Source organism: Pollachius pollachius (assembly GCF_949987615.1).
Source record: "Pollachius pollachius genome assembly, chromosome: 15".
NCBI classification, from domain to species: domain Eukaryota; kingdom Metazoa; phylum Chordata; class Actinopteri; order Gadiformes; family Gadidae; genus Pollachius; species Pollachius pollachius.
In genome coordinates, this window is record NC_136948.1 from 11,015,539 (window position 1) to 11,026,338 (window position 10,800).

The 10,800-nt window shown below is 44.6% G+C and overlaps 1 protein-coding gene across 2 annotated transcripts; it reads right to left on the minus strand.

The window, feature by feature from the left end:
* Positions 1-216: 216 nt before the first annotated feature.
* LOC307087030 (14-3-3 protein zeta/delta-like) lies at positions 217-6,672 on the minus strand. Of its 2 annotated transcripts, none has more exons than XM_079752425.1 (6): positions 6,569-6,672; positions 5,399-5,809; positions 2,636-2,759; positions 2,074-2,237; positions 1,859-1,954; positions 217-1,339 (listed from the first exon to the last, which is right to left on the minus strand). In XM_079752425.1, the coding sequence occupies exons 2-6, from the start codon at positions 5,690-5,692 to the stop codon at positions 1,265-1,267; spliced, it is 753 nt and encodes a 250-aa protein (XP_079608551.1). In that variant the 5' UTR covers positions 5,693-5,809; positions 6,569-6,672; the 3' UTR covers positions 217-1,264. The 2 variants fall into 2 exon arrangements, with proteins under 2 accessions (XP_079608551.1, XP_079608552.1); XM_079752426.1 differs by having other exon boundaries at positions 6,573-6,665.
* Between the last annotated feature and the right edge of the window lie 4,128 nt (positions 6,673-10,800).

The following is a 10,800-nucleotide window of genomic DNA, read 5'->3' on the forward strand; positions in this document are numbered from 1 at the left end:
GTAAAAAAGTGGCTATTCTGTTTAGTTTTGTTTTTGTCTATGCATGCAGTATTATACGTGTTGTCTTAAGCAGCATTCGGTGAAGGAACTTTCTATTTGATTTGTCAGTGTACATTCCTCTATGTAGGCTGTGTTCATGTGAATACCCATTATGAAATCTCAATGATTTACCATCAAGATTTTTTTTATAAGAGAAAGAAAGTCAAGGAGACAAAGTTGGGTTTATAAAATGTTTTATTCATGTTACATAGCTGATACATAGGGCATCAAACTGTTCCACAAGGCTTTTTGGGGACTACAATCGATGATTAGCAAAACACAATAGTGGTCCAAATCTCTTAACAATCACTGAACTAACCGACACCCTCTTAATGTGTACAAACCGGCCCTGACAAGTTCCAAACTTAACCATTGGACTTTGTGTGCATTATAGCATTTTTTTAAATTCCATTCCAGTGTCATATTTAAAATTGCATGCATGGCAGAACTGTTTTTCCCATTAATAGGTCCCTGTAATGACAACGCCCCCACCCTCCCACCAACTCGGGCATGCTGAAGTGAAACAGTTGCTTTAGAAGAGGACAAAATGTGAGTGTTCAACCGATTGGCACCATCTGGTGGTATAGTAAAAGTCAGAACATTTGAACGTTACACTGGCTCTCCCTGGTCATATGGAACTCTGGGATTAGCATCAAAATGAACTTCCAGCAGCAGTAGCCGTACCACAGAAATGTGAAGAGACAGACGCACTAAAACATAGAGGGTGGGGAGGGGGGGGAAACGACGACGAAATGGTCTTAATCTAACAGGTTTCAAATTCTATTGAACATTCAATTTTATTGAAAATGAAAACTCCCAAGTTCAATGTTTTAAAAGTTTCTAGTTGTTAAAGGAGACGCTCTGTGGAGTGTTTGCCCTCTACAGCCTCCTGGGACTGATACCGAGTAAAGCTATTAATCTACGGCAGTCACTGCCACATAGGGAGGGCGAGGGGGATAAAACCTAGCGATGGACTGGAGGGCCGCTCCGGTCACTTTTGATCAAATCTGTTCACTTTTGTTCAAATTTGAAAGCCCAATACTTTCTTCCGTGAACCCCTCCCTCCCACCCAACCCCAGATTTCCCCACACAGCTCAATTCAATAATGGGTTCAATGCAAGAATGTTTTTAAGTGGAGCAAGAAGGAATGAAGGATGTGTAAAAAGTTTCTTTTTTTTGTTGCTTTTTGTTTTAGGAATGAACCCCGACTTGATGGGCGGTGGTTTTAGTTCTCGTTCTCGCTGGCCTCTACCACCTCACCGCCCTCGCCCTCCTCAGCAGTGTTGTCGGACGTCCATAACTGTGGAGACAAGACCGGAGGTGAGCCATAGGGAATAAGAACCGTACGTTCACACCAAGAGCGGAGCGAATACACAAAGTCAATGCCAAGACATCAACAGATGCATTCTCTCCAGCCACCAAGTGCGCGGAGTGAACAACGCGGTTTACGCCAATTCTACCCGCACAAACAAAACTAATTTTGCGCGTTTGCTTGAGTTTAAATATTTGAACTTTGGCACGGATTTCGCTTGATGCCAAATCACTCATGTGAGAAAAGTTTGATGGTTTACGACGTGAGTAGAATATTCACATCGCTTTCGGTGTAAACGCACTGTAAGCCACTGCGTTTTACAGTGGACCAACTGTTGCAGTGGAAGCACTTATAAAGCAGCATCAAGCCGTCAGTGTCAAGATTTTAAAGGAGATGTAGGAGTGAATCAACCACGAGTATCTGCACCATTCATGTTTTGCTCCAAGCCGGTCTTGTGACTGTCATGTGTCATGCGTGCCCACGGTTAGGAAGGAGGAGGAAACTCACTGTCAGATTGTCTCTCAGGAGCTGCATGATCAGAGTGCTGTCTTTGTACGACTCCTCGTTCAGCTTGTCCAGCTCAGCGATGGCATCATCAAACGCCTGCCGAGAAAGGGGGAGAACAAAGACAAGGGCCATCACTTAACTACCAAACACCGTGCTCCATCAGCTAATCAAACTGGTAAACAAGAGAAGGAAAGAGAAAAGTAAGGGCTGCTGACGTTCTTGGCCAGTTCGCAGGCCTTCTCTGGAGAGTTGAGGATCTCGTAGAAGAAGACAGAGAAGTTGAGGGCCAGGCCGAGGCGGATGGGGTGTGTGGAGTCCATCTCCCTCCGGCTGATGTCAAAGGCCTTCTGGTAGGCATCCTGAGAGCTCTCTATGGTTTCTGGAAGAGAGAAAGAAACGGTCGTTCAGTACAGCGAGGTACATCGATTTTGAAAAAAATGTAGGAGCATTAAACGCAGTGGAAACGCAAAAGGTTGAGCAAAGCCACAAAGTAGGAAGGTAAAGAGTCAGGCTTGTTTATGCAAAAGCCAGCATCCGAACATGTACAGTATTGTGTCTTCAGACATGCAAACGTCTATGTTTGGTACAGGTTCCATGTTCCTGCATAAGACTTGGATTATGTTTGTATATCTGTACTCCAGACATTTCTAAAGAAATTAATGTAATGATGTATGATTTCACAACCAGGTGATTTCCTTTAGTCCTGGTAAAATGGAGCTTACTAGAGGTAGCTCAAAGGGAGGAGTGATGGGGGAAGGAGGTAAGGCATGGACTCACTTGACTTGTCGTCTCCAGCGGCCACCTCGGCGAGGTATCTAAAATAGTCTCCCTTCATTTTAAGGTAGAAGACTTTGCTCTCCGGATTTGTAGAGTTTTCAATTAAAAAATTGTCAAGCAGTCCCTGTGGGAAAAAGAAACACAAGTTTAACTTGAGGGCGTTTTGAAAATTACTTTTCCAAAACAGATTCAACGCCATGCACTTCCTGATCACGAGCGAAACATGACTGACACAAACCACAAGAGGGCGCTGCGCTCCCCACTCTAGTCCTCGAAGATGAATGTGCACAATTCCTCCACATCAGGAAGCCAAGTGCACAGCCTCAGACAGTGGTTGGAACCATTTTGCAGCGCTGTACAGGCAGCCTGAAGCCTTCTGAATGAGGCCAGGCCTCCTGTGTGCCCCTGACAATCTTCTGCCCCAGATTCAGAACTATTCTCACCATCATATAGTCCTAGACTCTGCCATGGTCATCTCTTGCTTCTGTCAAAAGTAAAGAGTTGAACTGCCTTTGAATCCCTTCACACGCTCTCAACAGAACATTGATTACATAAAATGTTTCTAATAAATCGGTTTAAACTGTTCCAACAGGTGTAATAGCCATTTAATTCAACTGTATATTCAAATTAAGAGGTAGGTTATCAGTGGTAGGTGGTTCAGAATCTGGCACCCAATACAAATGACTTAATGTTTATTTGTAGTAGGGTGCGGCATCATTTGATTAGATAACATCTACACCTTCCAACAACCAGGTGCCTTAAGCCTTTTCTTGTCATATTTTCATAAACGCATCGTTAAAAAAAAATGCATTACATGTAACCATGTCTAAACAATGATTAAGGATTGTCTATGACGTTAATAATGTGATTGTAATCCAACATAACTTATCCGTGTTTCAATAATTTTGTTTGAATTTTATGTACATGATACGCCGAATTTAAACCAAACGATGCAGTGGTGTACAAACAATGAACACAGGATGAAGAACCTGAACACCACCCTAATGCTACATCAAATCAAAAAGAGGGGGAGGATCAGTAACATTGAGGTAAGCTATACCCCCCCTCACAAACCCTCGGGGGAGAGGGCCCTGCCCAGACCCAGCCTATAGTCCCACAGCCACTCCCCGGCCTTTACCGACACAAAGATTAGCTCAGCCCCAACATGCACATGTCTCGAGTGCCAAGCATTCCTGTCTCGCTGCATGCTGCACAATGGTGGAGCAGCGGGGCCTGTTCCACGGTGCCGTCTCACTGGGCTCGCATTTCAACACGTGCGCACACCTCGAAGCTTGGTGGGTTTAAGCTCACCCCGGGAGCATGTCATGGCTGTACCTCTAGGTCACTGACCAAGGCGGCTATAATGGTGCAGTGTTCAAACGACTAACTCACGCTAATGAGATCCAGCACCCAGTCATCAACAATGTGAGGCTCCGCATGACAACCCAGGTAGCGTTTGACTTTGAAATGGGTCTCGTCAAGGTTGCACATGAGCAGACAGCGTAGAAATTAAAGACCTAGCCTCAAATGATGTTGAACCAAGCAACGGTTTCCATGGGACCATTTCGTGTGGAATCCAGACCTACGTTCCCTGAACTTACCCAACTGCTCTGTAGCCCCAGGGAGGAACTACCTGCGTCTAGTGTTGTGTCAGGGAACCGCTAGAACTAGGATGGGCTCGGTGTACTCTTATGTAAACTCCTCAGACCCTGAGGTCTTACCAAGGGTAAGACCTGCATCCTTTGCAGTCTGCTTCATGAATTTACAACTAGCTCATCTGGTCTGAGAAGACAAGTTAAGGCTACAGCCTGACACGCCCACCGAAACTCACTTAAACCCGCTCCCCATGAAGCGTTATCTCATGGGTAAATACTGATGTCATAACCAACAGATACCATATCCTTCACTGTGCCTCAGTACGACTGCAGCCCAGTCCACACCTACGTGTTCACATCGCAGCCGTTTCCATCTGAACACATTTCGGGAAGAGGGGGGCTGGCCGCTCAGGGGGACTGGGTGTGTCAAACACTACATGAGGAAATCCTCACTGAGCTACACATGGCCGGGAGCATACCCTCCCCTCGGGCCAGCTAGGGGGGGGGGGTCCTCAGTCCGTACCGAGGATAGGAAGAACCCCCGTCCACACGGACACACCTTGCTGGCAGCCAGAGCCATTCTGACCGTTTGACGGACATGCGAGGGTTTGGCATATTGTTCCGCTCACATATTCCCAGAAGGAACGGCAGGATGAGTCGATAACGCATCACTTCCGTCGAGAATATGTGATTAGAAACCCAAAACTGATTCATCGAAGAAAAAGCGAAATGAGATTTATTAAGTATGTTCACTTTGAATGATTCCCGCATTGATGTCGCTTTATTCTGTCAAATGTCTGAGGGTGGTTTCCAACAGACGCGGAGGTCTGCTGCACACGGCGAGGCGTTCACGTCCAGAAAGAAAATGGCAACAGATCGAAAACGTTTTCACGTATTTCAGCCATCTTCGAAAGCACGATTGGATTCGGAATAGCACCAATTGTGTTAATGAGCCAGTCTAATATACATTGTAATAAGTATCGGACAGTGACGCAATGACTAGTGAACCGCAACATTACGACGGTGGCTTTTAAGCCTCGCTGATGTCATGTCGTCAGGATACTCTGCGCACATCAACCCGCGCACATTATCTCTAAAGACCAAAGATCTCCTCCTGATCTTCAGGATGATCTCCTGACAGTAACACACAATATGTTTGTTTTTTTACCAATACGTCGTTGCAGATATCCCGCAGTTCGACCTCCACCTTCTCCCGGTATTCAGTGATCATTTGCAGCTTCTTATCCGTGCCATCGGTCTTCTGTCCGATGCTGGAGATGACCCTCCACGCCGACCGTCGGGCCCCCACCACGTTCTTGTACGCCACGGAGAGCAGGTTACGCTCCTCGTTTGACAGCTCTTCGCCCTTCTCCGTCACCTCCTTCATGGCCGCCGCCATGTCGTCGTAACGCTCGGCCTGCTCCGCCAGCTTGGCCTTCTGGATCAGCTCCGTTTTATCCATAGTTTATATCGGGTGAAGAACAAGTACCGGCCGCACAAAGAGAGCTACAGGTCCCGGGACGTGAAGGTCTACAACAAGGAGGCTGGAGCAGCGTCGTTCTCCGGATAAACCTCAAACCTAGGGGAGGGTGGAATGTTTGGTTAGTGTCACAAGAAATCAAGACACGGGTCTGCAACAGAATAGCGGTCTATAAGGAGGTCTAGATCAGAGAAACGGACTGAGGTCTAGATCATTCTAATAACGGACAGAGTTCTGGACGAGGGTCTAGAACATCCTTATCACGGACTGAGGTCTGGATGAAGGTCTAGATAATCAGTATCACGAACTGAGGTCTGGACGAAGGTCTAGATCACCAGAATGACGGACTAAGGCAGTCTGGATGCAGGTCTAGTCTAGATCATCAGAATCGCGGAGTAAGGCGGTCCGGATGGAGGTCTAGATCATCCGAACAGCGGACTGAGGTCTGGACGAAGGTCTAGATCCGACCTGGTAGTAATTCAACTCTCCTTATCGAGCGACTGCGTGTGAGATCCCGCTGTAGAACAAGAACCAGAACCTGGATCCACCGACCTAAACGCCCTGCCCTGATCCAAGACCACCGAAACACCACTCCGACGTCAACCGTGAGGAGAAAACGAGATATTTCGAAGCGTTTCGCGGAACAACCCACCGCAGGAGCTAGCTTAACATAGCGTAGCCACCGAACCGCAAGCTACCGTTAGCCTAGCCACCGGGCCACTCCTTTCAATCAGAGCGGCTCCTTAAGGCGTTTTATACCGACACGTCGCTTGCAGTAACCGCGCGAATCAACGATAAAAAATAGACGAGAATCATTTTAAAAATACAGAAGATAAATATTAACTCAAAGGCTCTGACCTACTGCGGCCAAATTTGCTCCACAAAATTGATCCGATTTGAGGGATTGGTCAGAGGCAACGAACAGCAGAGGCAGTAAAATTCAACTTAACATGCTAAACGGGGCGTTTCGATTTAACGTTGTACGTCCAATCACAAACGGTTATTTGACATGATAGACAGTTAATCGTTGAAGTACCAACCAATAGGTATTTTGCGCGGGGGAAAGAGGCGGCGCTTCAAGGGTAGTTTGAAAGACCAGTAGGCTGCAGCTAGGGCCACGGGGTTTCCTCCAATTAGAGCAAGGGGAATAGACGTCACTGCATTGCCATGGTGATGCCTCAGTAGCCCCCCCTTTCTCTTGTCGTAGCCTGCAGCGTAGGCACTAGCAACAGAGGCGGGTGTGGTACTTACTACACACAGATTTGTATGGTTTTCACAGAGCTCGTCCCTTAAATTGACGCCAGGTATTATTATCCGTGTGTTATATTGTAATTATATATATTGTTATATATATATATACTATAGTGTTAAGCCAATATAATAATGTTATTATTGTTTATATTCTCAATTCATTGTTCAACATTTTGAGACAAAGCATTTTTTCCAGGTATAAAATGTCTCTTTCTGCTAAATGTAGGCTACTGCTGTTCTGCTAGGCTACGATGCAAGATGCCATGTCTGTGTCTCCTGCTAATACTAAAATGTAGAATCACAATGTCAGCCTCTCTCCTCCTCCACAACCACGCCATCACCTCAGCACCTCTACAATCTATCCTGTTGATTTTTACCTCACGACACAGAAACATTTGGTGAAACCACCACTGTTGTGTCTTCAAGTCTGAGCAGACAAGGGATTACATTACCACCAACTGCAATACTATTGGGAGCTGAACTACTTTGCTACTCCCATTAATACCAATCATCAAATCCTATTCCTCCATCAAGTCCCAACTCCATGTCCTGTTCTAATTAACAGCACCTACGAAGCATACAAGAAATAACGCCCAGAAGGCAATTTCATATGAAGTTCTACTGTCAAGAAAGGACAGGCTTTCAGTGACTGACAAACACCCATTCAACTGGTGTTTCAGTATATGCACAAACTAGGAAGATAGTTTGGACCGTTTAGCTACCTGTCTTGTTGACACTCAAGGTGTGTCAACAACAGCCTGGGCTCCCAAAAGGCCCAAAGTCTGTTAGGTGTGGCTGATCATCGCAGAATTTTCTTTTGTTTGCCAAGCAGTAGAAGCTGGTGTGGTCTCTTATCACAGGTGAATCAGCGCTCTATGGCTAGGCTCTACATACCCCGAGCTATAGCAGCCGGTGGGATCCATCCCTCTTGGTTTACACGTATTTACAGCCAACACTACTGCTGAATGGAGTTTGGCACTCATGGATTTATTGCATTGTATTGGAGAGTAGCCTGTTTCCATCTATGGCTGTGATCTAACAATCAATACAGGATATGTGCTGCCTTATAAGATATATATTGTGTATATAATCGTATATAACATATAAAGGGTTTGAGCTCAATATGTCATGTCAAATCTAAAATGATAGAAAGTTTTTTGTTTGGGAATTTTTTAACGTTTGTTGTAATGACAACAAATAATAGGGCTATCATGCTTATTAGCATATAGCTTATTAATACAGTAATCAAGTATAATTCTCTATAAACATTATAAGCTTAATGATATTCAAGCAAGTAGATTTTTAGTTTCCTTTCAAAAGTATCTATAGTAAGGGCTGTGCTTAGTCAAGTAACCACGGAAACCAAAGACACTAGTATAATGGGCTCTGCTAATGGTGTAATGGCTGAAAATGAGAGAAACCACAGAGTAATTATTCTCATACACATATGTATGAACGCGTGTTATAATGCAACCTTTTGTGACTGATGGGTCCCCTGATGAATCCAGCGGTCTACTGGGCTCTTTGAAGGAGAAAGGTTTAAAATTACATAAAGTCTTTTCAGTGTGAACACTATTCTGGATCAAAACTATGATCTGGCCTCGACTTTAACTCCTGGTAAAGATTGACACAAGTGAACCTAAAAAAGCAGCAACACCTTTATTAGATCCAGGAAAAGTCATTCTGGAGATTGGATTGCACATGGGTAATGTCATTGGTTATCTATGATGTGTTAAAGCTTTCTTAGTGGCTGGAACAAATAATACCTGTGTGGATTTGAAGCACCATTGCTGAGCAATCAGTGGCAGTGGTGCTGCAAAGGTTTATTAAAATCACACAAAAAAGGTACGTAGAGGATAACTAATTAAACAAAAATACACAAATCCTGCTTGCAACAATAATATAGTTACGTAGTATTTTAGGCCTATAGAACTATAAACACGTTTGGTGCACAACAATTCCCATACAAATCGTATCCACAATGTCAAGTGATGTTTACGACGTAAATCCAATGGTGGAAAAGGGTAGACGGCAGTTCTTTTGAGACCTCCTTGTCTGTTGTCCCTGCTGCCATTCCACCGTTTATCAGCAGCAACCCTTGCGCAACTTTCCCTAATGTTGTGATCCATCAGCTTGGTGCTGCCTGTGTGGTATATTAGCTCCCCTCCTCCATAGGAAATCTGTGCTCCAGAGGACACCTTGTTTGTAGTTTCATTAATGAATGCTTCTCTGTGAATACAATTTGAGATTTTAAACTGCCTACTTAACTACAAAGAGACACCCAGGCAGCTTTCAAATTGTCCCTTAAACAAACCCTGTAGATGAGAATTGGTCAAGTCCATATCATACACGTTACACTATTGGCTTAGATCCAAGCATATCGCTTTTATTAGTCCTGACATTTTCCATCGAAAGGAGTGTTGTCCACAGTAGGCCATATGGATATAAATAGAGATGGTTAATAGGGTGGGAAATCCCATGGCTTTAGCTCTACTTCACAGTTTTCAGCCTGCTTATAATCCATCAGCCGAGTGTCCTATAGCTGCTCCACCAGCGTGGCTTGAGTCAGAGCGGAGACATAGCCTCTCATTTACTGCCCCAAAGAGGCTGGAAGTTAAGGTCTTACTTCACTTATTCCATCATCTAACGTTTTTGTCTCGTTCCCCGCAAGACGGAGGAAAGTTTAGATGAGCAGGTGATGCACACTTCTTTCCAGGGAGATTATCCATACGTTTTTTCTGCCTTCATTCGACGTCTGATGCTGTTTTTCCTTCTTTGGACAGTTATGTTGAAGACAAGATGGAGAGGGGAATGTAGAGGGATACATCTGTAGCTTACCCTAATTCCAGCAGGATGAGAGGGGACTTGATTTTGGAGATAGGTCACATTATATTCTATTACAGACAATCCCCTTGAGAATATCATTATTAATATTGCATGCAATTAGATTTACACCTACACACACACACACAAACACACACAAACATACATACACATACACACTCAGACACAGACACACACTCACACACAGACATTCACACACAAAACACATTTGAAAACATACGTTTTCATATTCTTATCTTATATGATCTTCAAGATGCTAAATAACGTTTTTGACATTTTTAGAGCATATTTACTGACCGACAGACAGTCGAGATGTTGATGATGAGAACGTTGAATAATGGATGAGCGTGGAAGTTTCAAAGCCTTCTAAATTTCCTTCGTGTACATAATCATTCCCGAGATTGTTATTTTGAATTCTGCGTTCATGCAATCTCTTTACAGTCTTGCTAATAATATTGTGCCGTACCATCTCTGTGAGTCGATACCAGGTAGAGGAATCATAGTTGTATAACAACGGTGTGTTGGTGAGGCCTCTGTTCAACCTGATCTCCTCGCTAAACAGCAGAGGGATGAATAAGTGCCCTGGTGCTCGTGTTCACAACACCATCCTTTCGCAGGGCCTATTAGAGAGGTAATTAAAAAGCTCAGAGGAGCACTATTGAATCCTTCTTTAGGGCTCGGGTAGCATTTAGCATCTTCCCCTGAATGGATGCATTTAGCTTAGCTAAGGGCAACTGCTTAGCCTGTTTCCTCCAGTCTAGCATAGCGAGCTAACCCTGTCTTATCCTGGCGTTCACCTTGCACCCTCAGCAGGTGTGTTACACTGTGTGCAAGTAGAAAGCGTGTGTGCATGTAAGTGTGTAGGTGTGTTTGCACATGTGTGTGCTTGTGTGTCTGTGTGTGTGTGTGTGTGTTTGTGTGTGTGTGTGTGTGTGTGTCTGCAAGTGCATGTGCAAAGTGTGTGTGTGTTTGTGTGTGCGAGAGAGCGGGAGAGC

Bases quoted from the DNA above. Each gene is read 5' to 3' on its own strand.
- LOC307087030 (XM_079752425.1), bottom strand. From the start codon at position 5,692: ATGGATAAAACGGAGCTGATCCAGAAGGCCAAGCTGGCGGAGCAGGCC. The intron at 2,760-5,398 runs GTAAAAAAACAA...TTTTTCCCACAG, and splicing joins ATATCTGCAACGACGTATTG to GGACTGCTTGACAATTTTTT. The intron at 1,955-2,073 runs GTCAGCAGCCCT...CTTTCTCGGCAG, and splicing joins CCTGCGAACTGGCCAAGAAC to GCGTTTGATGATGCCATCGC.